At 45.5% G+C, this 25,058-nt stretch overlaps 1 protein-coding gene across 1 annotated transcript; it reads left to right on the top strand.

Annotated features, from left to right (window-relative positions):
• Positions 1 to 490: 490 nt before the first annotated feature.
• On the top strand, positions 491 to 22,376 carry grm5a (glutamate receptor, metabotropic 5a; the record flags this gene model as incomplete). The annotated part of the gene is made up of 11 exons (XM_080846904.1): positions 491 to 1,154; positions 5,000 to 5,249; positions 12,737 to 12,972; positions 13,344 to 13,590; positions 15,877 to 16,045; positions 18,216 to 18,342; positions 18,953 to 19,446; positions 19,914 to 20,192; positions 20,691 to 20,854; positions 21,326 to 21,695; positions 21,744 to 22,376. The coding sequence occupies 11 exons, from the start codon at positions 491 to 493 to the stop codon at positions 22,374 to 22,376; spliced, it is 3,633 nt and encodes a 1,210-aa protein (XP_080703030.1).
• Between the last annotated feature and the right edge of the window lie 2,682 nt (positions 22,377 to 25,058).

The following is a 25,058-nucleotide window of genomic DNA, read 5'->3' on the forward strand; positions in this document are numbered from 1 at the left end:
TTGATGACGGATGGAAAATTGATATAGTAGTGTTGTACATTTCAGAAATTATATTGCCATGTATAGTTTAAATGCATAATTCACTTAAATGCGAAAATTAATATCTGCATTTTCACTGCATTCTGATTTGTTATAAGTCATCCATCAATCCATCAATTCATATGATTGATGATTCTTTGACTTCCCTTCCTCATGCTGTACCATGTTTTCCCCAGTCAATTTCAAGGGCATGATGATTCCATGAGAAATGCCCCAGTGAATACTTTCTTCTCGCAGAAAGACGTCTGACCAGTTCATAGCTTATCCCGCTCAATTTGGACGCCCCTGAGTAGTTCCCTGAAGATCTCCATATTTGTGTCAGACATATCTGTCCCAAGCCTGACTCTAGATGCCGTGAGAACCCTACTCTGACTTGTGTGTGTGTGTGTGTGTGTGTGTGGAGATGGCGGGAATGCTAGGCCTATCTGGTTGGATCTGGTTGGTGGTTTCGATGTTGGCGAGTAGCCCTGCCCACATCCAGGTGAGCAGCCAGGCCGTTGAACGTCGGGTACTAGCCTACCTTCCCGGCGACGTCATCATCGGCGCGCTGTTCTCCGTCCACCACCAGCCGCCGGCGGACAAGGTCCACGAGCGCAAGTGCGGCGCGGTGCGCGAGCAGTACGGCATCCAGCGCGTGGAAGCCATGATGCACACACTGGACCTCATCAACGCCAACCCGCACATCCTGCCCAACATCACGCTCGGCTGCGAGATCCGCGACTCGTGCTGGCACTCCGCCGTGGCGCTGGAGCAGAGCATCGAGTTCATCCGCGACACGCTGGTCTCCGCCGAGGAAGAGGAGAGCGCATCCCGTTGCCACGGTGACGACAGCGGCGGCGCCAGCGTCGTCAGCGCCCCCCCCATCAGCGGGAAGAAGCCCATCGTGGGACTGATCGGCCCGGGCTCCAGCTCCGTGGCCATCCAGGTGCAGAACCTCCTCCAGCTCTTCAACATCCCCCAGATCGCCTACAGCGCCACCAGTATGGACCTGAGCGACAAGAGCCTCTTCAAGTACTTCATGAGGGTGGTGCCCTCGGACGCCCAGCAGGCCCGCGCCATGGTGGACATCGTGAAGAGGTACAACTGGACCTACGTCTCCGCCATTCACACGGAAGGTAAGCAGTGATGGCCCGTGGCTGTGGGCTTTAGTATTTACCTCAGCATTGATTGTGTGTCAGTTATTAGTGGAAATCCAAGATGGCCGCCTTCCACCATCTTGATTAAGTGGAACCCCCTCTTAATTGAAAGGTATGGTGATGGAGAGCATATGGGAAAAATGGGGTGCTTTTGTCCGCCGTGTCCCCATTTTTTTGCTAAGACACCTGAATAGTGTGTGTTACTTCTGTTGGGAGGGTTCTATGTGCAGGTTGCAGTCATTTGGGGGTATTTCACATTGCACAGGGTGTAATGTTCAATTCCCTGTCTAGGCAATTAGGGGCCAAGGCCCAGGTCATTTTACGTGACATTTTTGCCACGTAAATGTGAATGTGTAAATGTGTAAATGTGAAATTTGTGACTTGCAGGGTTTTTTTTCCGCAGGGAAGTGTAAAACTGTGTGTGTGTGTTGCATTGTATTTGTTTCTGTCAGTGTTCAGAAGCTATGAGAAATGACAGGTGCCTCCACTAGACATCTGGAAGTAGCTGACTCAGCTTCCTGTCAGGGTGTTTTGTAACCCACCTCAGAAGCACTGGTTTGGAATTGAAAACAAATAGCTTCCAGTGAATGTAGCTTTGGTTGATACCCGGTGTACTGGCTTCAACAAAGAACTGTTAATTGCCTCGGCAATGTAGGAGGGAAAAAGACAGTTTTCTTTGGAGTTCAGTGAGCATTCCACATGGCGTCTATTCAGTCTGCAACAATACAATGTACACTGCGACTACTCATTCATGAGTGCTGTCATATAAGGCTTCAGCTGGATAAGTGCAGTGTCTCTCGCTGCATGAAGTAGCTCAAGGCTGCACCGTGGCACAGTAGACAACACTGTCTGATGCCAGGCAATCCAGAGTCTTTCATCGTCTATGTGCACACTCTGGAGTTTCACTCTGGAGTTTCACTCTGGAGTTTCACTTTGGAGTTCAGTCTGGAGTTTCACTCTGGAGTTTCACTTTGGAGTTGTAAGTAGTTCTTCCAGGCTTCTTGTATCCTACCACAGAGCAGAGAGACATGCAGATTAGTAACAGTACAGAATCTGACTTGGGGACAGGTGTGTGTGTGTGTGTGTGTGTGTGTGTGTGTGTGTGTGTAGTGTATGTTCAACCTTCAATGAATGGCTGCCCTGTAGAGTGGTTGTTCCTGCCAATCCTACTTTTGGCATAGCGTCAAATGAAAAAGCAACACCTGGAGAAAAAAAATCATCTAGTCAAACTTCAGTTGAAAAACCCAAACAAACTCAAACTAATTCTTTACTGCACCAACTGAAAGACTCCTGTTTCCTGTTGAATGTTGGCATAGGTTCTCTTGAGTCCTTCCCTCAGACACAGCGCTGTGGAGGCACTCTGTTAGGGCTAATGAGTTAAAGCAATTAATTTAAGGGGTCACTAGGGTTCAACTGAAGTCCTGTGCTGTTTGCTCTACAGATTAATTATCTGATCGTTGTTAATTACTACTCTAGTTTGACCTCGCGACCTCGGCCCCTCTGTGGCTTCACGGAGGGCAGGTCATGAGAGACACACAGATACAGAGGAGAGCCACAGGTTTTCAACAAGAAGCCGTCTGAGTTCTGGGTGTAGATCAGGATCACTCACTCCCTCCTTAATACTGGGAACCGTCTGAGTTCTGGGTGTAGATCAGGATCTAGAGACTAGAGGAACATCAGACAGACCTCACTCCCTCCTTAACTACTGGGAACCGTCTGAGTTCTGGGTGTAGATCAGGATCTAGAGCACTGGTTCTTAACCTTATTGGAGGTACATCATCAGTGCATTCGCCGAACCCTTCGTAATTTGAAAAATAAAATATGATTTCTTCAAACGTAGGTATATATAAAAACCGCACGACATTCCTAGTGTGAACCGGGCTATAATGTGTGTGTCTTGACCCCTGCCGAACCCCTGAGAGTGACTCAACGAACCCCTGGGGTTCGATCGAACCCAGGTTAAGAACCACAGATCTAGAGACTAGAAGAGCAGCAGACAGACCTCACTCCCTCCAGTATCTCACCTTGATCTGATCTAGAGACTAGAAGAGCAGTAGACAGACCTCACTCCCTCCTCAGCCTTTGTCATGTGCCCTTGGGCAAGACACTGAAATCTAGGGGCCTCACTTGTCCAGTGGAGATGCGCAGTGGCCTTGAAGACAGGGTTTGCACTAGGCAGCTCCCAGGTGTGTGTGTGTGTGTGTGAGAGTGAGTGTGTGTGGGTGTGCGGGTGTGTATGTGAATGTTTGTGTGTGTGAGTGTGAGTCTGAGTGTGTGTGTGTGTGTGTGTGGGTGTAAGTGTTTTTGCGTGTGTGTAAGAGAGTTCATTTGTGTGCGTGTGTGTGTGTCTGTGTGTCTGTGTTAATGGCTGGACTTTGCTGAAAGAGAGCTGAGGCTAAATAAATAAATAAACGTTCAAATGAAATGAAATGAACAAATGGTTATAAAAGATGGTTTGGCGTTGGCTACTCTTGTCCTTGACTCAGCAGTTCCTGTCAGGAAGGAAAATATTCACACAGTGACAGAAAATACAATCCTCTGTCTAGAACCAAATGTTATGTTAAAGAAACGCAAATCCTTTTTTTCCTGTTTTTAATTTAATAATTCCTCGGCGACCATAAAGACCAGTCTCCCTGAGCTCGATTCAGTGTTTTGAAATGCCGTGACAACACATAAACCCACCCGATCGCTGGAAATAGGCATCGCTGCGCCGTTATGATGCATCTTCCTCGACGCCCACCTGTCTCTCATTAGCCGCAGATGGAGCCTCGCTGATTGGGTCTCTCTGCGCGAAATGAAAAGGCATCTTTAAATAGAACGCACAAAAATGGAATGTTCCACCGCAATTACCTTTTGTAAAGATAAGGCCTCTTATATACACACACACACGTGCGCGCACACACACACACACACACACACACACACACACCAACATGCACAAACACACACACACACACACACACACAAACACACACACACACACACACACACACACACACACTCATATTCACTCACAACCAAGCAATCACACATACAATCATTCAAGCACACATAAACACACACACATGGGTGCGTACACAAACACACACACACTCACACACACACATACATACACACAGATACATACTTTCTCTCTCCCACACACTCACACACAGCCCACCAGGGCATCAAGACGGGTTGCAATGGGGATGTATAATAGTAGATATTATGTGAAATATCTGGTGTATTCGCAGTCGGAGGCAGATGGAGAGATCTGGTTGGCAGCAGGAAGTAGGTGACCTGGATTTTATGGAAATTGGGGAGGGCTACCCCCGACATAGAGGCAATGGGGATACCATAAATAATGTGTGCCTCTCTGTGTTGGCTTGTTTGCACAAAACTATTCGGTTTCATGTTTTCTTTATTTATACTGTACATCTCCAGTAACGCTGAAACTAGTCTGAAGCCACTCTGCACAGATGCATGTAGATATGTAGCTAAGCTAATATTGAAGAATATTATTCAGGAAGGCATTTTTGGCCTTGTGTTGAATGTTATGCTTATGTTAACAATTGTATTGAATTTGTAATTTTATTGTATTATTATAGTTAGTTTCTAATATGTAGGCATGAAAAGTGCGTTAAAAATAAAATTAATTATTATTATAATATTAAATATTCCCGTGAAACCTTCTTTAAAATACAAATGATCCAGCACCATGATAACCCGAGCGTGTGATTGTGTGTGTGTGTGTGTGTGTGTGTGTGTGTGTGTGTGTGTGTGTGTGTGTGTGTGTGTGTGTGTGTGTGATTGTCTCTTATTCATGTCTCTCTCTCTTCCTGCAGGCAATTATGGTGAGAGTGGGATGGAGGCCTTCAAAGACATGGCCGCCAAAGATGGCATATGCATCGCCCACTCGGACAAGATCTACAGCAACGCGGGCGAGCAGAACTTCGACCGCCTCCTGGAGAAGCTCCGCGGCCACCTGCCCAAGGCGCGCGTCGTGGCCTGCTTCTGCGAGGGCATGACTGTGCGTGGCATCCTCATGGCAATGAGACGGCGCCACCTGGTGGGGGAATTCCTGCTAGTGGGCAGGTAACTGTTAAAAACCGCTTTGGCCCAGGGAGAGTCTGCGATTCTGGCAAAAAAAGGTTGTTGATATTTGACCAATAATAATAATAATAATAACTTAGATTTATATAGCGCTTTTCAAGTAACCCAAGGTTGCTTAAATGACTGTGCGTTTGTCTACTGTTGCTCGTCTCATAATAGTAACCAATATTATTGTAACCAATATATAGTAACCAATAATAGTACACCCGTCGTCTATTCTGTGCTCAAGACGCCCCACACGTGTTTATGTCTCGGCACGAGTCACTATGTTTGTTTGTTTCCCATCTACAAAGCTAGTTCTGTGAACTAAAACCACAGTCCTTGCCTCCTTGCATTGGCTTCCTGTTAATTTTAGAGTTCAGTTCAAGGTTTTACTGATTGTTTTTAAAGCTCTTAATGGGCAGGCCCCCAGTTACATAACGGTAACTGTTAAAAAACTCTTTGGCCCAGGGAGAGTCTGCGATTCTGGCGATAAAGGTTGTTGATATTTGAGCTCAGTAACCAATAATAGTACACCCGTCGACTATTCTGTGCTCAAGACGCCCCACACGTGTTTATGTCTCGGCACGAGTCACTATGTTTGTTTGTTTCCCGTCTACAAAGCCAGTTCTGTGAACTTAAACCACAGTTGGTCTGAGAGCGCACACAGAATGGCCGACTACAGGACTGTGAGGAACAATTAGCTGAATTTGACAGAAAGTCTATTGGATTAGAATCGTAGACTTCGCCTTTAAATCAGGTTTTCTGACTGTAACCTTAGCGTTTACTCATTAGCGATCTTCATTACTACCCTTAGACTTAACGGTCACACTTTATTTGGATGGTCCCTTATGGAAGACCTACAGATGTTAAGACTATAAACAAACTATCTACTGAACTTCTGTAAACTCCAGATTATAGTTAAGGTCAGTTATTTTTTTTTTATTATTGTTATTTTTTTTATATTTTTTGGGGGGCTTTTGTGCCTTTAATTGACAGAGCAGTGAAGAGTGGGACAGGAAATGAGAGGGAGAAGAGGTGGGGAGTTGACAGGAAATGACATCAGGACCGGAATCGAACCTGTGTCCTCAGGTTAAGGATATTGTTAAGGGTTGGGTACTCACACTCCTCATCTAATAGAGAAATCTATTCTATCGACACTTTTTCTTTAGTGAACATCCCAGTTTTGAGGGCACACACACACACACACACGCACGCAGCACACACGCCCATGCACACACAAACGCAAACAAGTGGGCTAGTTTTGATGGGTGCTTGTTTCATATCACCCCTATCCCCACGCTCTCTGGACTCCCAGACTCTTCATGCTCATGTTGAAGTAGAGTCATTTACTGTAGCGGGTGCTATATGGGTTTATAGGATAGGATAGGATAAACTTGTATTAATCCCGTGCGGGAAATTCAATTGCCAAAGCAGCAGGGTAGTGGGAATAGTAATCAATTATCTATATATATACATTATCATTAAAAAAAAAAAAAAAAAAAGATAAAATAAATAGACAAAATAGCAAATTATAGACAAATTATATAAAACTTATGTTTGATTGGTTATGGAGGATTTGATGACTTCTTTAGTTCCCTGTCAGAGATGCTGCTGCTGCAGACTGACATGACTAAATGCTCCATTCCTAAACTCCTCAACAACATCTGTTCATTTATTTATTTATTTATTTTTCGCTTGAATATTCACATATTTCTTCTCTTTCTGGTTCTCTCAACGGCATCTAGCTGTTAAAAGCTTTGTGTGTGTCAGAGTGTTAGTCTGTGAATTCAATCTTTTGTTGTTTGAGTGTATGAGTGTGAGCATATATTATCTGAACCAGAAACAGACCTCACAGTGCAAGTTCTTTTTTGGGCAGGTACAACATTCATCCATTAAGGAAAATAATCATCGTCATCATCATCATCACCATCATCTCTACCACCACCACCACCATCATCTTCATCATCTTCGTCTCAGACATCCGTCATCACTGCACCTCACCTCGGATGACCCCAGCGTCACCTGCCTTGCCTCAACAGGTACTTAAAAAAAAAAAAAAAAAAAAAACATTAATTCTTGAATCCATTCCTACTGATAAGGGGCGGAAGGCTATATGTAAGATCATTAGCCTACTTTAAAAACCTTCTCGATGTGATTATGACAGATCTTTCATTAAAAGTATTTCAAGGATTTGCCCCTGGGCACTCGTCTTTAGACATTTCTCAAAGCTATTCATAGTGTCTTCGAAAGAGAACAATGTAGCTCTCTTTCCCTGGCAAGAGATGGAAAGCAGCTGCCATATATTATTATGCCCCACAATCTCTGGGGTGCCACGCGCATGATGTGGAATGTAGGGTGTAGTCCCACCAAAGACTACATTACCCACAATTTCTGGGGTGCCAAGCGCATAATGTGGAAGAAATCGCTTGGAAACTTTAGGTGTATCGTGGCACTTATGGAACGGGGACTTAAAGGGGCATCAGACTGTTACCGTAATCTGCTGTCTTTACAAGCATCTAAGGGAGTTCACTGAACCTAACTGTGTCATCAGCATCAGGTCTTTGTTAGTTAGTGGATCGATTAGAGCATCTTTCCTGTGAGTCTTCAACTCACCAGAACCTCTTAGGAGGAATCGAAAATCGAAAAAAGCGTCTTATTTTTTTAACAGAAAAGAGCTACTGGACTGTTACTCAAAATCAATACATTGGGGGGAAAAAACAGGAATAGAAATGACATAATGTCTGAGCTTTTCTGTTGGCATTCTTGTTTGTAGAGATTAGATAAACGTTCGTCCTTGCAAATGCACCATTTTTACACAGTCACGTTGGATATAAAATATCGGTAAAATCTATCTTAGAATCTTACAAATACATTTAAAAGTCCTCAAAGGAAAAGGATCCAAACATTTTTCATCAGAAAATGCTTTTATGAGTTGCCAAGGTGTGTGAGTTTGTGTGTAGGTATGTGTCGGTGAGTGTGTGTGTGTGTGTGAATGTGTAAATCTGTGTGTGTGTGTGTGTGTGAGAATATATGTTTTTTCATGAACATAGGGGCTGAATATTTTAAGAGGTGTCTATTTCTAAAAACGGTGTCACCGTCTCTGCCGGGCCCCTGAGCGCCGGTGCTAGTCAGCCCTGGAGGATATGCCGCTCCTCTCCCTCCGGCGCTTTTCATCTCCGTTTCACAGAGGCTTTCCTGGGGACACCCAGCTAACCCACAGCCGCCTCCGGCGCGGACCCTGACCCGCTCCACAATCAACACCGCTCTCTGGGCCGCCGAGTAGCACTGCGCTACCTATGTCCTCTGTGGGAATACTGGGCCTGATTTGTGGCAGTGGTAGTGGTGGTGGTGGTGGGGGGGGGGGGGGGGGGGCAGGAGGAAGTAAAGTTAAATGCCTACTACTGCTGCTGCTGCTGCTGCTGATCTCACCAAACCTCCATCATCATAGCGACAAGCTGTGGGTAATTGTTACCTTGGGTAGAATAAAACCGCACTCTCAAGCTTTTCTCATTTGCTATTTAGACCAGTTTATTTCCAGACGCGTTTCGGCCTAAGCCATCGCATCCACACTGGTCTAAATTGCAAATGAGAAAAGCTTGAGAGTGCGGTTTTATTCTACACAAAGATAACATTCTTTTACTCGCACCCGATAACCTACTGAAAGTGGGAGATGATGGGTGTTTTGTTCTACCACAGACTTGGAGACTCAGTTAGAAGAATAGTGTTTCATCAGGAAACAAGGCCTTGTTCTTTCCCATGGTGCACCAGTGGAGCGAGGAAGGCGTCACGTGCACATCCAACAACTTCTCTGATTAGGCGAGAAAAACTTTTTAGTTAAAGTTTAGGTATTCTCTGGTAAGCGTCCTAACTTTTCGCACAAGGACACAGACTTACCTTCACAAAGACACAAAAGCATGACAAACACATCTTTGCAAAGATGAAAAAGCAAAGCGTCACTCCTCGACCTTGCAGGCAGACACTCAGGCACTAAGCAGAACTACGTCAGTCCCAAGGACAGTCCCAAGGACAGCCCACACACACACACACACACACTTTAAGCTCAGACAGCCCTGGATCTTACAGGTCAGAGGACTCATTGCTGCCAGAATTACAATAGAGCACATTGTGTTAAGAGAACATGTTAGACTAATTCATGTTTAACTCTAATTCTAGCTATGAGTCACATGTGAATATGAGAAACATATGAATAATGATTCTGATTCACAACTCTCTCGGAGAACATTACAAAAACAAATGTCATTGTTGCTGTAATGTGGTCTGACGAGAGACCACGGCCCTCCTTCACATGGATGAGATTCATGTTCTGAGTGGCTGAGTTGTGTTTTCATTTTTTAATCGAGCGGGATGATGAACCATTATGTTCCCCGTACTTGAACAGCTCTTCTCCCTGGACTCACTGTCCATCCTCTCTATCCCTCTTGTGAGCGCAGAAGCATCACTCACACCCAGTTTAAAAACAGCGCCTTGTTTTTTATAGTTGCACTTCACATCATGTACTTCTCTCTGTGTCTATAGCACGCAAACTGCAGCAAGATATCTCTATTTTATATTGCTTGATAAGCATTGTGCAGCTAACTATGAAGCCTATTTAATCTTCTAGAATAATTAATTTCATTAATATTAATTGTCAGGTTTCTTCTCGGCACATGTACCGGTTCGGTAAAAGAATGGCTCGGGTGTCTATTTTTACGCTGACTGATTAGTACCGATGAACCGTCTCGCAGCTATCCATCAGAATATCACAGACTTTTCCATTAAGGCCAAAAATATCAGGTGAGAAGTAGATTGCAAAGAGAATCTACATCGCCTTCTACAAGTATCGTCTAGGGGTGTAAAAAAGAATCGTTTTGCATCGATGCATCGATCCAACAGCCGACGATACGATGCATCGACACGTCCGCAAGAGTATCGGGTTAAAAAAAAAAAGATAATAATTTTTTAATTTTTATTTTTTTACTTTTTGTTGCTAGTGCACTTTGATGAGTATTTCTATTTCATAGTGAATGAAGTAGGCCTACAGGGGTATTTTTTGTTACCATTTGCTGCTACTAGTGCACATTTGCACTCATTGCACTGATTTTGTGGAGCATTGTCTAGCCCTTCTACACGTATCGTCCAATGCAGTGCTTAAATATCGACATTTACAGACGCAACCGTAAATCCCAGTGACTGTTTTGGTTGCGGAACTTTCCAGACTTCTACCCTATAAATAGCGCTCTGCTACCTGCTATCGCTGTACAGTCAGTCTATGCAATTATCATCTCCAGTATAGGCAGCCACGGTGGAGGACGAGGGCTGCCCAAGGAAGGGAAGGCAAGGTCAGTGTGTGTAGGCTTCATGCAGGGCTCTTCAGCTCCAGTAGCAGCCCAGAGCAGCAGCAGAACGCCGGAGCGCTGTTAAACATGCAGGCCTCTCAGCGTTTGATACCCGCCGCTCGCTCTCGCCTCCAAGGATGAGTTATGAAACCCTTGGCTTCTGTTCAGGGGGGATAGCAACGATACAAAGACCTCCCACGCTGCGGGTTGTGTAACGCTCGCTAGCTCACTCGCTGGAAGGGTAGAGCGATTTTTTTTTTAGAGGGAACCTTCTGTTTTGGGCAGTAAAGATGTGTGTGTGTGTGTGTGTGTGTGTGTGTGTATGTGCGTGCGTTTCTCCCTATCTTTTTCTTTCTCTGTTTATGTGTTTGTGACAGTTAATGTATTTTAATGTTTAGGATTCGTTTGTGTGTGTGTGTGCATATAGTAGGTTTGTAGGAATGTGCTTGAGGGTATTTAAGGAATAAAGGCTATCTACTTTATTATCTCTACCTCTTAACACTAGTATCTACCTGTTTAATCTTTTTCATCTTTATTGAACATTAGTCATGTCTGAGTCTCACACTTGAGCTGTAAAACAGAAAGCTGAGTAGGTGTGAGAGCTGGCAATGAAATTTTAAACAAAGCTGTAAAATATTCAGAAAATGAATCTTGGAATATTATATATACTTATAACACGGGTAGATGGAATTATAACACGGGTAGATGGAATCCACCATTCTGAGAGTTAGTTCCGGGGTGTGCTATATTCTACGGTATAGTAACTGTACGACCTGTTTTCATCTACCTGAGCGTTCCATATCAGTACGCACTCAAAAGGAAATATCTATCCAAGATGGCGGCGTGTTGTGGCTAATGTAGTGGGGAATGTTTCATGTGAATTTAGCTATCTACACGACTTTTTATATGTCTAAATTGACTCGGTTAGTTGTTTCTGTGCTACGCGAATGTTGCAGAGTATTTAAAGTCTTTACTGAAAGTCTCGAATATTATTTGTAGTTGACTTTTAGCGCTTAGACCAAAAACCCATTTGAAACACACGTAGCTTTTGTGCTAGGTCTAACAGACGTTAAATTCCCAATGCTATTTGTCTGTTGCATAGCAACAGCCACACAAAGGGGGACTATTTTCTCTTGGCTACTGAAATGCGATACACAACGTTTGGTGTCTACAACTTTTTTTGTCCTGAAAGGCAGCTTACTGTTTACTTTAATTGTACTTAATATTTTGGAGTCGCTGGCAACCGTGTTATAAAAGCAATAAGGTACTCGAGTCAGTACGGTATCGTCAATAATGTACTTGTTCGAGGGTTTGCCGGCCCTCCGCTGCGCGTCGGGCCTAACAACTCCCTCGAACAAGTACATTATTGACGATACCGTACTGCCTCTCGAACCTTATTGCTTAAATATATAACACAAATCAGAAGGGAACAGAACTGCATATTCCATGTATCTAGTGATGGCAAATGTGATTCAAGTGTACTGTGCAAATACACTGTTGGTAATTTAATTTAATTTCAAGTGTATGTATGTATGTATTTTGTGTGTGTGTGCGTGTTTACAGTATGTGTGTGTGTGTTTGTGTGTGTTTATGTGTGTGTCTTTGTGTGTGTTTATGTGTGTGGTTGTGAGTGTGTGTTTGTGCGTGTTTATGTGTGTGTGTGTGTGTTTATGTGTGTTTATGTGTGCGTGCGTGTGTGTGTGTGTGTGTGTGTGTGTGTGTGTGTGTGTGTGTGTGTGTGTTATGTCTGTTTGAGAGAGAGTGGGCGCAGGTTATAGTTATATACGTGAATGTACTTGTATACATACAGGTCATGGATCAAGAAGTATTGAGTGCCTAAGTGTGTTTAGCATTCTAGGTGTTTCCACTTGTGTTCCTCTGGATAATGCTATTATTTTGAACCTGCATGTATTTTCTTACACAATCGCATAAATATGCAGATAAAGTTCCTTCAGCTAAAACATTTATCCATGAGAATGTTCCCTGAAAACATCTGTTTCTCTGTTTCCCTCTCTATCTCTCCCTCCTCTATCTGTCTCTCCCTCCCTCTCTCTCTCTCTATTTCCCTCTCTGTTTCATTCTATCTTGCTCTCTCTCTCTTTGTTTTTCTGTTTCCTTCTCTCTCTCTCTCTCTCTCTCTCCTCTCTCCAGTGACGGATGGGCAGATCGTCATGACGTGACAGACGGGTATCACAAAGAGGCTGCTGGTGGAATCACCATCAAGCTTCAGTCTGCCTACGTCAACTGGTTTGATGACTACTACCTGAACCTGCGCCCGGACATCAACCTACGCAACCCTTGGTTCCCCGAGTTCTGGCAGCACCGCTTCCAGTGCCGGCTCCAGGGACACCCCCTGGAGAACACCAAATACAACCGCACCTGCACTGGTTAGTGCATCTCCCATCAGCAGTCGAATGCATCGATAATCGTTTTATCGGTTTAGAATTGATAATCGATAATCGGTTTAGAATCGATAATCGGTTTAGAATCGATTATCGGTTTGGAATCAAAACGTTGACCTCTGAATCGGAATCAATTTGAATTGTGAGGTGCCAAGAATGGACTGCTAGAAGTCTGTGGGGCACAATTTCCTGGATTTCACAAAAACTGTATATAATTAGAATCGCAGACTGCACCTTTAATACACGAGTGACTCAATTAATAAACTATTGGGCTAAACCTCCGTAAATCTCATGTAAGAATAAGAATAGCATAATTAACGAATAATGAAACAAACCTCCCAATTTCATTTTTCCAGAGAAAGAGTCCCTTCGTCACCAGTACACACAGGACACCAAGATGGGCTTCGTGATCAACGCCATCTACTCCATGGCCTACGGCCTGCACGCCATGCAGAGGACGCTGTGTCCCGGGGCCGTGGGCCTGTGCCCTGCCATGCGGCCCATCGACGGCCGGAAGCTTCTGGACTTCCTCATGAAGACCAACTTCACCGGGGTGTCTGGAGAGGTCATCCTGTTCGATGAGAGGGGAGACTCACCTGGCAGGTAGGAGCGATGGCCCTAAGCAGACAGATACCTGTGCACTGTAGCGATGGCACTAAGCAGACAGATACCTGTGCTCTAAGCAGACAGATACCTGTGCACTCCAGCAGACAGATACCTGTGCTCTAAGCAGACAGATACCTGTGCACTAAGCAGACAGATACCTGTGCACTCAGCAGACAGATACCTGTGCTCTAAGCAGACAGATACCTGTGCTCTAAGCAGACAGATACCTGTGCTCTAAGCAGACAGATACCTGTGCACTCAGCAGACAGATACCTGTGCTCTAAGCAGACAGATACCTGTGCACTAAGATACCTCACAGATACCTGTGCTCTAAGCAGACAGATACCTGTGCACTAAGCAGACAGATACCTGTGCACTAAGCAGACAGATACCTGTGCACTGTAGCAGTGGCTCTAAGCAGACAGATAACTGTGCTCTAAGCAGACAGATACCTGTGCACTGTAGCGAAGGCACTAAGCAGACAGATACCTGTGCACTGTAGTCTGATTTACATATAGTCATTTAGCAGACGCTTTTGTCCAAGGCAACGTGCAAGGGAGAAAACAAGCAAGCAACGAGAATCTAGACCTAGTGTAATAATACATTCTATTTTACATAAGAAATAGAAACAAAGTGCAGGAATGTAACTGCTGTCAGTGCAAGTTGAGTTCTAGTAGAAGTGCGAGTTAGGAAGGGAGGTGCTCTCTGAAGAGTTGGGTCTTCAAGAGCTTCTTAAAGGTAGAGAGGGACGCCCCTGCTCTGGTAGTGCTAGGCAGCTTGTTCCACCAACGTGGAACTACGAATGAGAATAGTCTAGATTGCCGTGCTTGCACAGACGGCAGTGCTAAACGACGCTCATTTGTTTGTGAGAGAGTCTGCCAAGGCAAGATGTGTGAAGGTCTGATCCAACCTGCTGTTGTCCGCCTTCTCACTCCATAGTGGAGCATAGGCCATCGATAGCGAGTTTCGACTTGTTCTCGATGTTTCAGTAATCCAGTAAATTCCCAGTTGGTCTCCCATCCAAGTACTAACCAGACACTGCTTAGCTTCCAAGATCGGGCGTGCTCAGTGTGGTAAGGCTGTAAGCTTGATACAACCTGTAGGCGTGACTTATTTGCATTCTCACAGCATGCCCTAATTGGAAGAGACGCAAGTGAGCGACAGCGGTAAAAAGTAAATAGTGTCAGAGAGTGATGCGTCACAATGCGTAACAATGCAACGCAATGTTTTGGACCCAAGCATTAACAGATGCGTCGTCTGTACTAATTTCACTTGACGTGCTGAATGAATTGTATTGAATTGAAATGAATTGTCAAAGAATTCAGGACGTGCCATTGGAACATTGATTGACGGTTGCCACGTGACGTCACAATGTGGACAGCAACAATGTGTTGCCATGCGCTGTGACAGCACTCGCTTGCACTTAAAGACACAGTTGTCATGGTTATTTTTGAGCCGTCAGCTAAGAAATAACTTTTTCATCAGACAAGACTCATACTGCTATTTACTTACTTACTATATACTTCATCTACTAAACTACTTCTGTTATAGTATGCAGACCCAAAAATACTATACTGTATTGTGTATTTAAGTTGCTTTGGATAAAAGCATTTGCCAGATGAATATATGTAAATAGAACACAGATGGACCACTGTGCCGTAGTTTGTCACGGTTTGGCTTTGAAGGGATTTCGCAACCTGGGTTTATTAACGCTGATTACCCTGTTCTTGAGATGTTTACCCTAATGTGGGACTAAGTGTTCTTCCTGGACCCAGTGAACTTGCTGTCTAAATCTCCACTAAACTCAAGAGAAGGGTTCTTGAGAAGAGGTCCTCTTCAGCCAGTGCGCTAGGAAACACTCATCCTTGCCTCTCACACTCTCATCCTTTGGCTGTTATGGGATTCCTGAGACATTTCTCTCTGTGTTTGTGTGTGTGTGTCTCTGTGTGTGTGTGTGTGTGTGTATGTGCTTTTTTGTGAATGTCTCTCTGTGTGTGTGTGTGTGTGTGTGTGTGTTTGCATGTTTTTTTTTGTGTGTGTGTGCTTTTTGTGAACTGTGATCTGCTATCTGTGTGTGTGTTTGCATGTGTGTGTGTGTGTGTGTGTGTCCGGTGTGTGTGCTGTGCTTTTTTATGTGAATACCTATGTGTTTTTTCATGTGTGTGTTTGTGTATGTGTGTGCATATGTTCATGTGTGTGTAAATGTGTGTGTGTGTGTGTGTGCGTGCGTGCGTGAATACGTGATATGTGTGTGTGTGTGTGTGTCAATGTGTGGCACGTCAGGTATGAGATCATGAACTTCAAGCAGATGAGCGATGACGAGTACGACTACATCCACGTGGGCAGCTGGGACAGCAGGGGCCTGAGGATGGACGACGAGGAGATCTGGATGAACCAGAGCGCCATCATCACATCCGTCTGCAGCGAGCCCTGCGAGAAGGCTCAGATCAAGGTGAGATACTGCAGCGAGCCCTGCGAGAAGGCTCAGATCAAGGTGAGATACTGCAGCGAGCCCTGCGAGAAGGCTCAGATCAAGGTGAGATACTGCAGCGAGCCCTGAGAGAAGGCTCAGATCAAGGTGAGATACTGCAGCGAGCCCTGCGAGAAGGCTCAGATCAAGGTGAGATACTGGAGGGAGCCCTGTGAGAAGGCTCAGATCAAGGTGAGATACTGCAGCGAGCCCTGAGAGAAGGCTCAGATCAAGGTGAGATACTGCAGCGAGCCCTGAGAGAAGGCTCAGATCAAGGTGAGATACTGGATCAACCAGAGTGCCATCATCACCTCCGTCTGCAGCGAGCCCTGCGAGAAGGCTCAGATCAAGGTCAGATACTGCAGCGAGCCCTGCGAGAAGGCTCAGATCAAGGTGAGATACTGCAGCGAGCCCTGCGAGAAGGCTCAGATCAAGGTGAGATACTGCAGCGAGCCCTGAGAGAAGGCTCAGATCAAGGTGAGATACTGCAGCGAGCCCTGCGAGAAGGCTCAGATCAAGGTGAGATACTGGAGGGAGCCCTGTGAGAAGGCTCAGATCAAGGTGAGATACTGCAGCGAGCCCTGAGAGAAGGCTCAGATCAAGGTGAGATACTGCAGCGAGCCCTGAGAGAAGGCTCAGATCAAGGTGAGATACTGGATCAACCAGAGTGCCATCATCACCTCCGTCTGCAGCGAGCCCTGCGAGAAGGCTCAGATCAAGGTCAGATACTGGACTTCAACACGACAATCCACATGTAAATAGTAAATATTTATAAAATATGAAGAGCTGTGCATGAAAAAGGTGGTAGCAATTTGTAGTTGAACAACGGCGCTTAACCTACGACTAAGGATAAGGTTGTTATCTGCATCCAAAGTCACAGTACAAAGGCTTCTGTCTGCATCCAAAGACACAGTACATAGGTCTGCAGTGAGCCCTGCGAGAAGGCTCAGATCAAGGTGAGATACTGGACTGGGGCGACAGTGGTACAGGAGGTAGAGAAGTCGTTTAGTAATCAGAAGGTTGCAAGATCAATTCCCTGTCGAAGCGTCCTTGAGCAAGACACTGAATGCCTTAATTGCTCCTGATGTGCAGTGTGCCATCAGTGTAAATGTAAGAAATGTGTATCCTTGTAAGTCGCTTTGGATAAAAGCGTCTGCTAAATGACTAAATGTAAATGTTCAACACGACAATCCACATGTAAATGGTAAATGGTTAAGGGACTGCATGTATGTAGTGCTTTTCTACTCATAGAGCACTCAAAAAGCTTTGAAGATTAATGCCTGAGACATCTACCCATTCACACACACACACACACTCAGAAATCTACCCATTCACACACCGGTAGCGGAGGCTACTGTCTAAGGTCCCAACCTGCACACTGGGAGCGGTTGGGGGTTTAGTGTCTTGCTCAAGGACACTACGACACTTGGTGAGGAGGAGTCGGTATTGAACTAGCAGCCGATCGCTGAACGACTCCTCTACCTCCTGAACCACTATCACCCCCAAAACATAATGTAAACTTAATAGCAAATAAAGAGCTGTGCATTACAAAGATGGTGGCAATATGTAGTTGAACAACGGCGCTAAACCAACGACTAAGGATAAGGGTGTTGCATCCACAGACACAGTACATAGGCCTCTATCTGCATTCAAAGACACAGTACATAGGCTTCTGTCTGCATCCACAGACACAGTACATAGGCTTCTATCTGCATCCAGAGAAATTTACATTTACATTTAGTCATTTAGCAGACGCTTTTGTCCTAAGCGACGTACAAGGGAGCTAAGAGCAATAAAACCTGGTGTAACAATAAATAATGCTTTTTTTTTTTCAAGAAGTAGAAAACGACATAGAAAGAAAAAGAAGTGCGGGACTGTCACTGCTTAAGTGCAAGTTAAGCCAAGGTGCCAGTTAGGAAGGGAGGTGCTCTCTGAAGAGACACAGTACATAGGCTTCTATCTGCATCCACAGACACAGTACATAGGCTTCTGTCTGCATCCACAGACACAGTACATAGGCTTCTATCGGACAGAAAGCTCCCTTTTCACTCCCCCCCGTGTCATTCCTACAACCTTGTGAAAATAATTGTATTACGCCCTCGGCTGTGTTGGCACACCTGGATGTCCATGACCATGTCCGTCTCCCCTCCAGGTGATCCGTAAAGGTGAGGTGAGCTGCTGCTGGACGTGCACGCCCTGTAAAGACAACGAGTACGTGTTTGACGAGTACACCTGCCGTGCCTGTGAGCTCGGGGACTGGCCCACAGACGACCTGAAAGGTGACTGCCCTAATTATACAATGAGTATCACACATGAGTATCGGAAGACAGTACCATTTCATACTTTTCCATACCTCAACAAGTTTCAGGAACGCTGTTTCTGGCCTCATCCTAATATTCAGTTGTGCTTTATATTTATATTTTACTCATTACTTATATAATGAGTAATGAGTAAAGTAATAAGTACTTAGGTTAGTACTTGTTATTACATGTTACCAAACAATAAACCTAACCCAAAGTAAAAGCAGTAACATATAGCTATATAAAATGTATATTATACTGTAATGCTGTAATTCTATATTAATTGCATGTTACCTAAGGACATTTAAAATCAAATTACTCTGTCTATTAATTAAATTAACTTAAATAAAATGAACCTCTCCTTGTGTGTGTGTGTGTGTGTGTGTGTGTGTGTGTGTGTGTTTGTGTGTGTGTGTGTGTGTGTGTGTGTGTGTGTGTGTGTGGTGTGTGTGTGTGTTTGTGTGTGTGTGTGTGTGTGGTGTGTGTGTGTGTGTGTGTGTGTGTGTGGTGAGTGTGTGCGTGCGTGCGTGCGTTGCGTGTGTGGTGTGTGTGTGTGTGTGTGTGTGTGTGTTTCTGTGTGTCTGACCAGGTTGCGAGCCCATTCCTGTGCACTATCTCCTCTGGAGCGACCCTGAGCCCATCGCCGCCGTGGTGTTCGCCTGCCTGGGCCTGCTGGCCACCACCTTCGTCACGTCCATCTTCATCCGCTTCCACGACACGCCCGTGGTCAAGTCGTCGAGCCGCGAGCTGTGCTTCATCATCCTGGCCGGCATCTGCCTGGGCTACCTGTGCACCTTCTGCCTGATCGCCAAGCCCCACGTGGCCTACTGCTACCTGCAGCGCCTGGTCATCGGCCTCTCCCCCGCCATGAGCTACTCGGCCCTGGTCACCAAGACCAACCGCATCGCCCGCATCCTGGCCGGCAGCAAGAAGAAGATCTGCACCAAGAAGCCGCGCTTCATGACCGCCGGCGCCCAGCTGGTCATCGCCTTCATCCTCATCTTCCTCCAGCTGGCCATCATCGTGGCGCTCTTCATCGTGGAGCCCCCGCGGGTCATCCACGACTACCCCAGCATCCGCGAGGTCTGTGTGTGTGTGTGTGTGCGTGTGTGTGTGTGAGTGTGTGAGTGTGTGTGTGTGTGTGTGTGTGTGTGTATGCTGTGGGTGTGTGGTCAAAATGACTTACAGACAACTGGAGTGGTACTGCAGATTTATTAACGATATCGGGAGCATTGTTACAAGCAATCCATGTTCATGAAATGTTCAACAACAATGCCCACCCATCTCTGGGCAAACTCATCTCTTATACCTAAAACCCCTCCCTCGGACTATTACACTGTGGCCTCCTTGCCTCCCCAAAGATGAGAATATTTACATGGGATCCCCTTACCTCCAAGCCCTGGGTCACTCTCTTAGCTAATAAGAACATTACCCAACAGGTCACACAAACCCCATGGTCAACTTAGTTACCCATTCAATTCAAGTTATAATAGGGAATCCTATACTAACCTACTTAATTAAATGTGAATCATATACATTTTATCCTACAGGTCAACCTGATCTGCAACACCTCCACCCTGGGGGTCGTGACCCCGCTGGGCTACAACGGCCTGCTCATCCTCAGCTGCACCTGGTACGCGTTCAAGACGCGCAACGTGCCGGCCAACTTCAACGAGGCCAAGTACATCGCCTTCACCATGTACACCACCTGCATCATATGGCTGGCGTTCGTGCCCATCTACTTCGGCTCCAACTACAAGATCATCACCATGTGCTTCTCCGTCTCGCTGAGCGCCACGGTGGCGCTGGGATGCATGTTCGCGCCCAAGGTCTTTACATCATGCTGGCCAAGAGCAAAATATTCATTATATGTCGTTAATTGCACTAACGAATGTATAGTGACCCCCAACATTCTGAGTCTCAGATTTGAATTTTTAAATTCTTTTAATTTTAATTTGAATCTAAATCAAATAGAAGTAAAAGGCATTGGAACTCAATGTTGGTTGATGCGTTGTTTAAATTTGATTACATTTTATAATAATAATTGATGTCACCTTTACATTTTTTGGCGAAAGGTGTAAAACATTTTTTAGATTTAGACATTTTGAACATTGTATTTATTGATTTTTGGTTTACAACATACAGGTAGTAAAGACAACGCAAATGAAAATACACGGTTGTAAACTTTTCACCCCACTGCCCCAAGGGATACAAAACATAAAATAAAATAAAAAAATTATTTAGACATTTTGCTATTAATATTTTGTCTTGCAGCAGAGTATTAAAGTAGTAAGCCACAAAATAATTATAATTTTTTCGCGCCCAAGGTCTACATCATGCTGGCCAAACCCGAGAGGAACGTGCGCAGCGCCTTCACGACGTCCACGGTCGTGCGGATGCACGTGGGAGACGGGAAGTCGGCCGCTAACGCGCGCGGCTCCAGCAGCCTGGCCAATCTGTTCCGACGCCGCAAGTCGGAGAATGAAGTCAGGTACGTTCACGAGAGGTGCTTAATGGAGAGGACTTCGATGTTTCGACTGTTTCGATTTTTTTGGAGGAAAATATGTCTTTTATTGCACAAATTAAATGTATAGTGACCCCAACATTCGGAGTCTGAGATTTTGATTTTAAATTCTTTTAATTTGAATTTGAATCAAAAAACAAATAGAAGTAAAAGGCATTGGAACTCAATTTTGGTTGATGCTTTTACATTTGATTACATTTCATAATAATAATTGATGTCAGCTTTCCATTTTCCAATGTGTCATTAGCAAATGGCCACTTTCATGTTTTGGTGGAAGGTGTACATTTTATTTTTAGATTTAGAAATTTTGCTCTTAATATTTTGTCTTGCAGCAGAGAATGAAAGTAGTAAGCCACAAAATAATGACCATTTTTAAAATGATGTCTTGGAACTGTCTATGGAGTCCAATCTCACCGGCATTATTTCATTGTGTCTCAGTTCGAACGGGAAGTCTGTGACTTGGGCTGCCAACGAGCGAGGCTTCCGCCCCAACCTATGGAAGCGCATCTCTATCCACATCAAGAAGAAGGAGGAAAACCAGACGGCCATCATCAAACCCTTCTCCAAGGACTGCGAGATGTCGGGCGACGGGAGCATGAAGGTGGCAACAAACAAGGGACAGCAGGCGGCACAGTGCCACCCAGTGGGCACCTACCGCCCCCGCACCCCGTCTCCGATCCCCACCGTCTCCCAGCGTGCCTCTCTGCGGTCGCGCGAGGACGAGGAGGCGGCCGCGGCGGAGGAGGTAGAGCGGCAAGACCGGGTGGTGCCGCTCCCCTCGTACCTCAACGAGCGCCAGCAGCAGCATCCTCACCCTCAGCATCAGCACCACCCTCAGCATCCTCATCATCCTCAGCATCCTCAGCATCCTCAGCATCATCAGCAGCGGTCCACCGGCGCTCCTCCGCAGGGCTCCATCATGGACCAGATCAGCTGCGTGGTGCACCGTTTCACCGCCAACATCAGCGAGCTCAACAGCATGATGCTCCCCGGCGGCGGCAGCTCCCCGTCGCCTGGCAACACCGCTGCTGGCACCGCTGGCATGCCCTCCTCCTCGCCGTCGCCCTCCTTCCTCATCCAGCACCCGGACATGCAGCTGCCCGCCGCCACCGTCACCACCTACGCCGAGGTCGTCGCCGTCAGCAACGTCAACCCTCACGCCCTCGGCTGCGTTGCGTTGGCAACGGGGGGGGGCAGGGTGTCTCCGTCCAGGATGATGGGGGGCAGCAGCACCTTCAAGTCCCCCCCCGTCCCTGCGGTGAAGCCCCCCCTTGCCGTGAAGCCCCCCGTCCCCGCGGTGAAGCCCCCAGAGCAGCTGGAGGAGCTGGTGGCCCTCCAGCCCCCGTCCCCGTTCAGAGACTCGTCCCTGGGCTCGGGGTCCTCCACCTCCCTCGCCTCCCATCAGGCGGTCGTCGTGGGCGAGCAACCTTCTCCGAACTACGACCGCCTGATGCTGCGACACTACAGCCAGAGTTCCTCTTCTCTCTAGAGGGGAGCCTGAGACTGTGAGATATGAGACGAGGATGAGATGTATTAGAGACAAAGCGACAGGGCATTGGGGTGTGGTGGGTGGGTGGGGGGGGGGGGGGGGGGGGGGGGGGGGGGGTTGGGTTTGGGGGGGGTGGGGGATATTTTGACTCTGGAATAGAACTGGCCCTGATCTGGCTCTGATCTGGCCCTGATCTGGCCCAGATGTGCCTGCTGTCGGACTACATTACCCAGCATTCAGCTCAGACTCTGCTGTAGCTGGCTACTGCAGACACCACACACAGATAAGCAGGGTGTGAGTGAGTGAGTGAGTGAGTGAGTGAGTGAGTGAGTGAGTGAGTGAGTGAGTAACTGAGTCAGTATGTGTGTGGGCATGTGCGTGTATGTGTGTGTGTGTGTGTGTGTGTGAGTGAGTGAGTGTATATGTGTGCATGTGTGTGTATCTTTGCATGATTATGTGTGTGTGTGTGTGTGTGTGTGTGTGTGTGTGTCTGTGAGAGTGTGTATATATGCGTACGTGTGAGTGTGTATATATGAATGTGCGTGTGTTTGTGTGTGTGTGTGTGTGTGTGTGAGAGTGTGTATCTATGCGTACGTGTGAGTGTGTATATATGAATGTGCGTGTGTTTGTGTGTGTGTATGTGTGTGTATGTGTGTGTAGTGGAGATGGCAGTTGATAAATGGATGATATCAGTGGACTAGACTGGTGGCTAATCTGTGTGGGATTCCTTCCAGAGACAGTGACTATTTGGGTCAGGCTTTACCCGCCTTTGGTTCAGATTCTACCCAGCGGGGAGCTCCCTGCGGACCAGACTGAGTGAGTGACCAGACTGAGTGAGTCTGAGTCGCTGGGACCTCCTGTTGTTGTCCCCAAAAATGCCTTTGAACTCCGGACACACAAAGTATCAGAGAAGCCATACAAATGAACCACCGCAAAGTCAAACAGTCTGCCTGGCCATATGACCACTACTTGAAGTCACATCGTCCCTGAATACCCTTCTATATGGTTTAACTGAATCAAAAACTAAAATCGACAAAACGACAAACAAAACAAAACAATAGTTTGGAAAATACTATCTTCTCATGGTTTGGACTTAAAACCCTGTGGGGGTCCTCAAGCTGAAAGAGATCATGCAGTTGCCGATTCTGGCCCGGGTTTGTCCCAGAGTCGTCTGCTGTGTGGAAGCCTGCCATCACATTCCTGCGACGAGGTCTTTAGTCAGTACTGACCAGTGTTATGGTGTTGTGGTTTCAGGTGTCGGCCCAAACACAGTCAGTGAGAATGTATTTTTCTACCCTCATTTCAAGTAAACGTGGGACCAAATCCCCATTCCACCGTGTGTAAGACCCCGTAGTTCAGCTTGTTTACATTCGTGAACACATCTGATTCACTGGTAGATAATTTGCATGATCGAAGGTGATCTTCTGAAGTCTTTTTTAAAATCCTAACCATTTTTCTGCTTTTCTCAGATGTAAGTATATTTTCAAAATTGTAAAATTGCACAGTGGCATCTAGATGTTTTTCTTTTTATTCTGAAGTTCAACATAAACTGAGATTACTGTATTATTATGTCAAGTAGAGAATTGTGAAGTATCTTTTTGCCTTCTTTAGGAAGATAGCGCTGTGTTGTGAGACTAGGCAGAGAATGTATGATCCTTAGAGGTTATGGATTGCCTCCCTACTGAAGGGATAAACTAACGTCCTTAATACCTATCAGTTTTTGCACCGCGGTTAGATGCCTAATGTTAGTGATTGATCCAGAAGGTTGCCTCCTTGACTGTGGTGACAGCCTTACTGCTTAAACAAACTAAAATCATTTATTCGAATCAGCAGGCCACAATTTATGAGAAATTGTGTTTTGGAGTTCTGGTTCAGCCACTTCATATATGAAACATAAGTTTATGGAACGAGATATGTATCACAATATGTCAGGAGACAACCTTCTAGGAAGTTGGTCTTAATTTGGGTGAGTGTATTTTAAACATTCAAAACCAGTCTTTTCAAGGCTGAAAGCAGCTGTGTGAAGTAACAGGCGACATAAAAGGGTTGATTGGTGCTTCTGCGAGGTTGTGGGTTGGTTTTAAAACAACATTTTCAATATGCTGACTCCAGACTGTGTACTTTCGTTATAAAGTGCCCAAATCCTACTTGGCTCCAACAGACTCGTGAACATAGAATGTAGTGTTGTTGCCTAGAGAACCAGTTCTGCTCGGTGCAGTATTTTCAACTCATTTTCTAGAAGTGTTTTTCACTTTTTGGATGATTTTGGACTGAGATGTAGGTAAACAGAGCAATAGCTTCAATAGATATGAATGTATCAGCATATAGCATCCATATACATCTTTTGCTAAGACCAAACTAAATTCTGTATTTATATATATATATACATTTATATATATATAATTATTTATAACACTGCACATCAGATTATTGCATGAAATAGGTGAGTAATCCAATAACTTGTTTGGTAATCCCCTTCTTTGTCAGTAATGTAGATTGACATATGTTCGAGTGATTTAATGGTAACTTGTTTAGTCGACTTGTGAAACTTCTCAAATAGGGGCATGGAACTATAATCCATTTACATTACAACCCAAAGTGTGATTTTTCTCTGATTAACTGCAGACTCTCCTTGAGTCTGACAGTCTGCTTACCTACAGCCTTTACTCGTCTACAGTGTGC

This window comes from Sprattus sprattus, assembly GCF_963457725.1.
Source record: "Sprattus sprattus genome assembly, chromosome: 1".
NCBI classification, from domain to species: domain Eukaryota; kingdom Metazoa; phylum Chordata; class Actinopteri; order Clupeiformes; family Clupeidae; genus Sprattus; species Sprattus sprattus.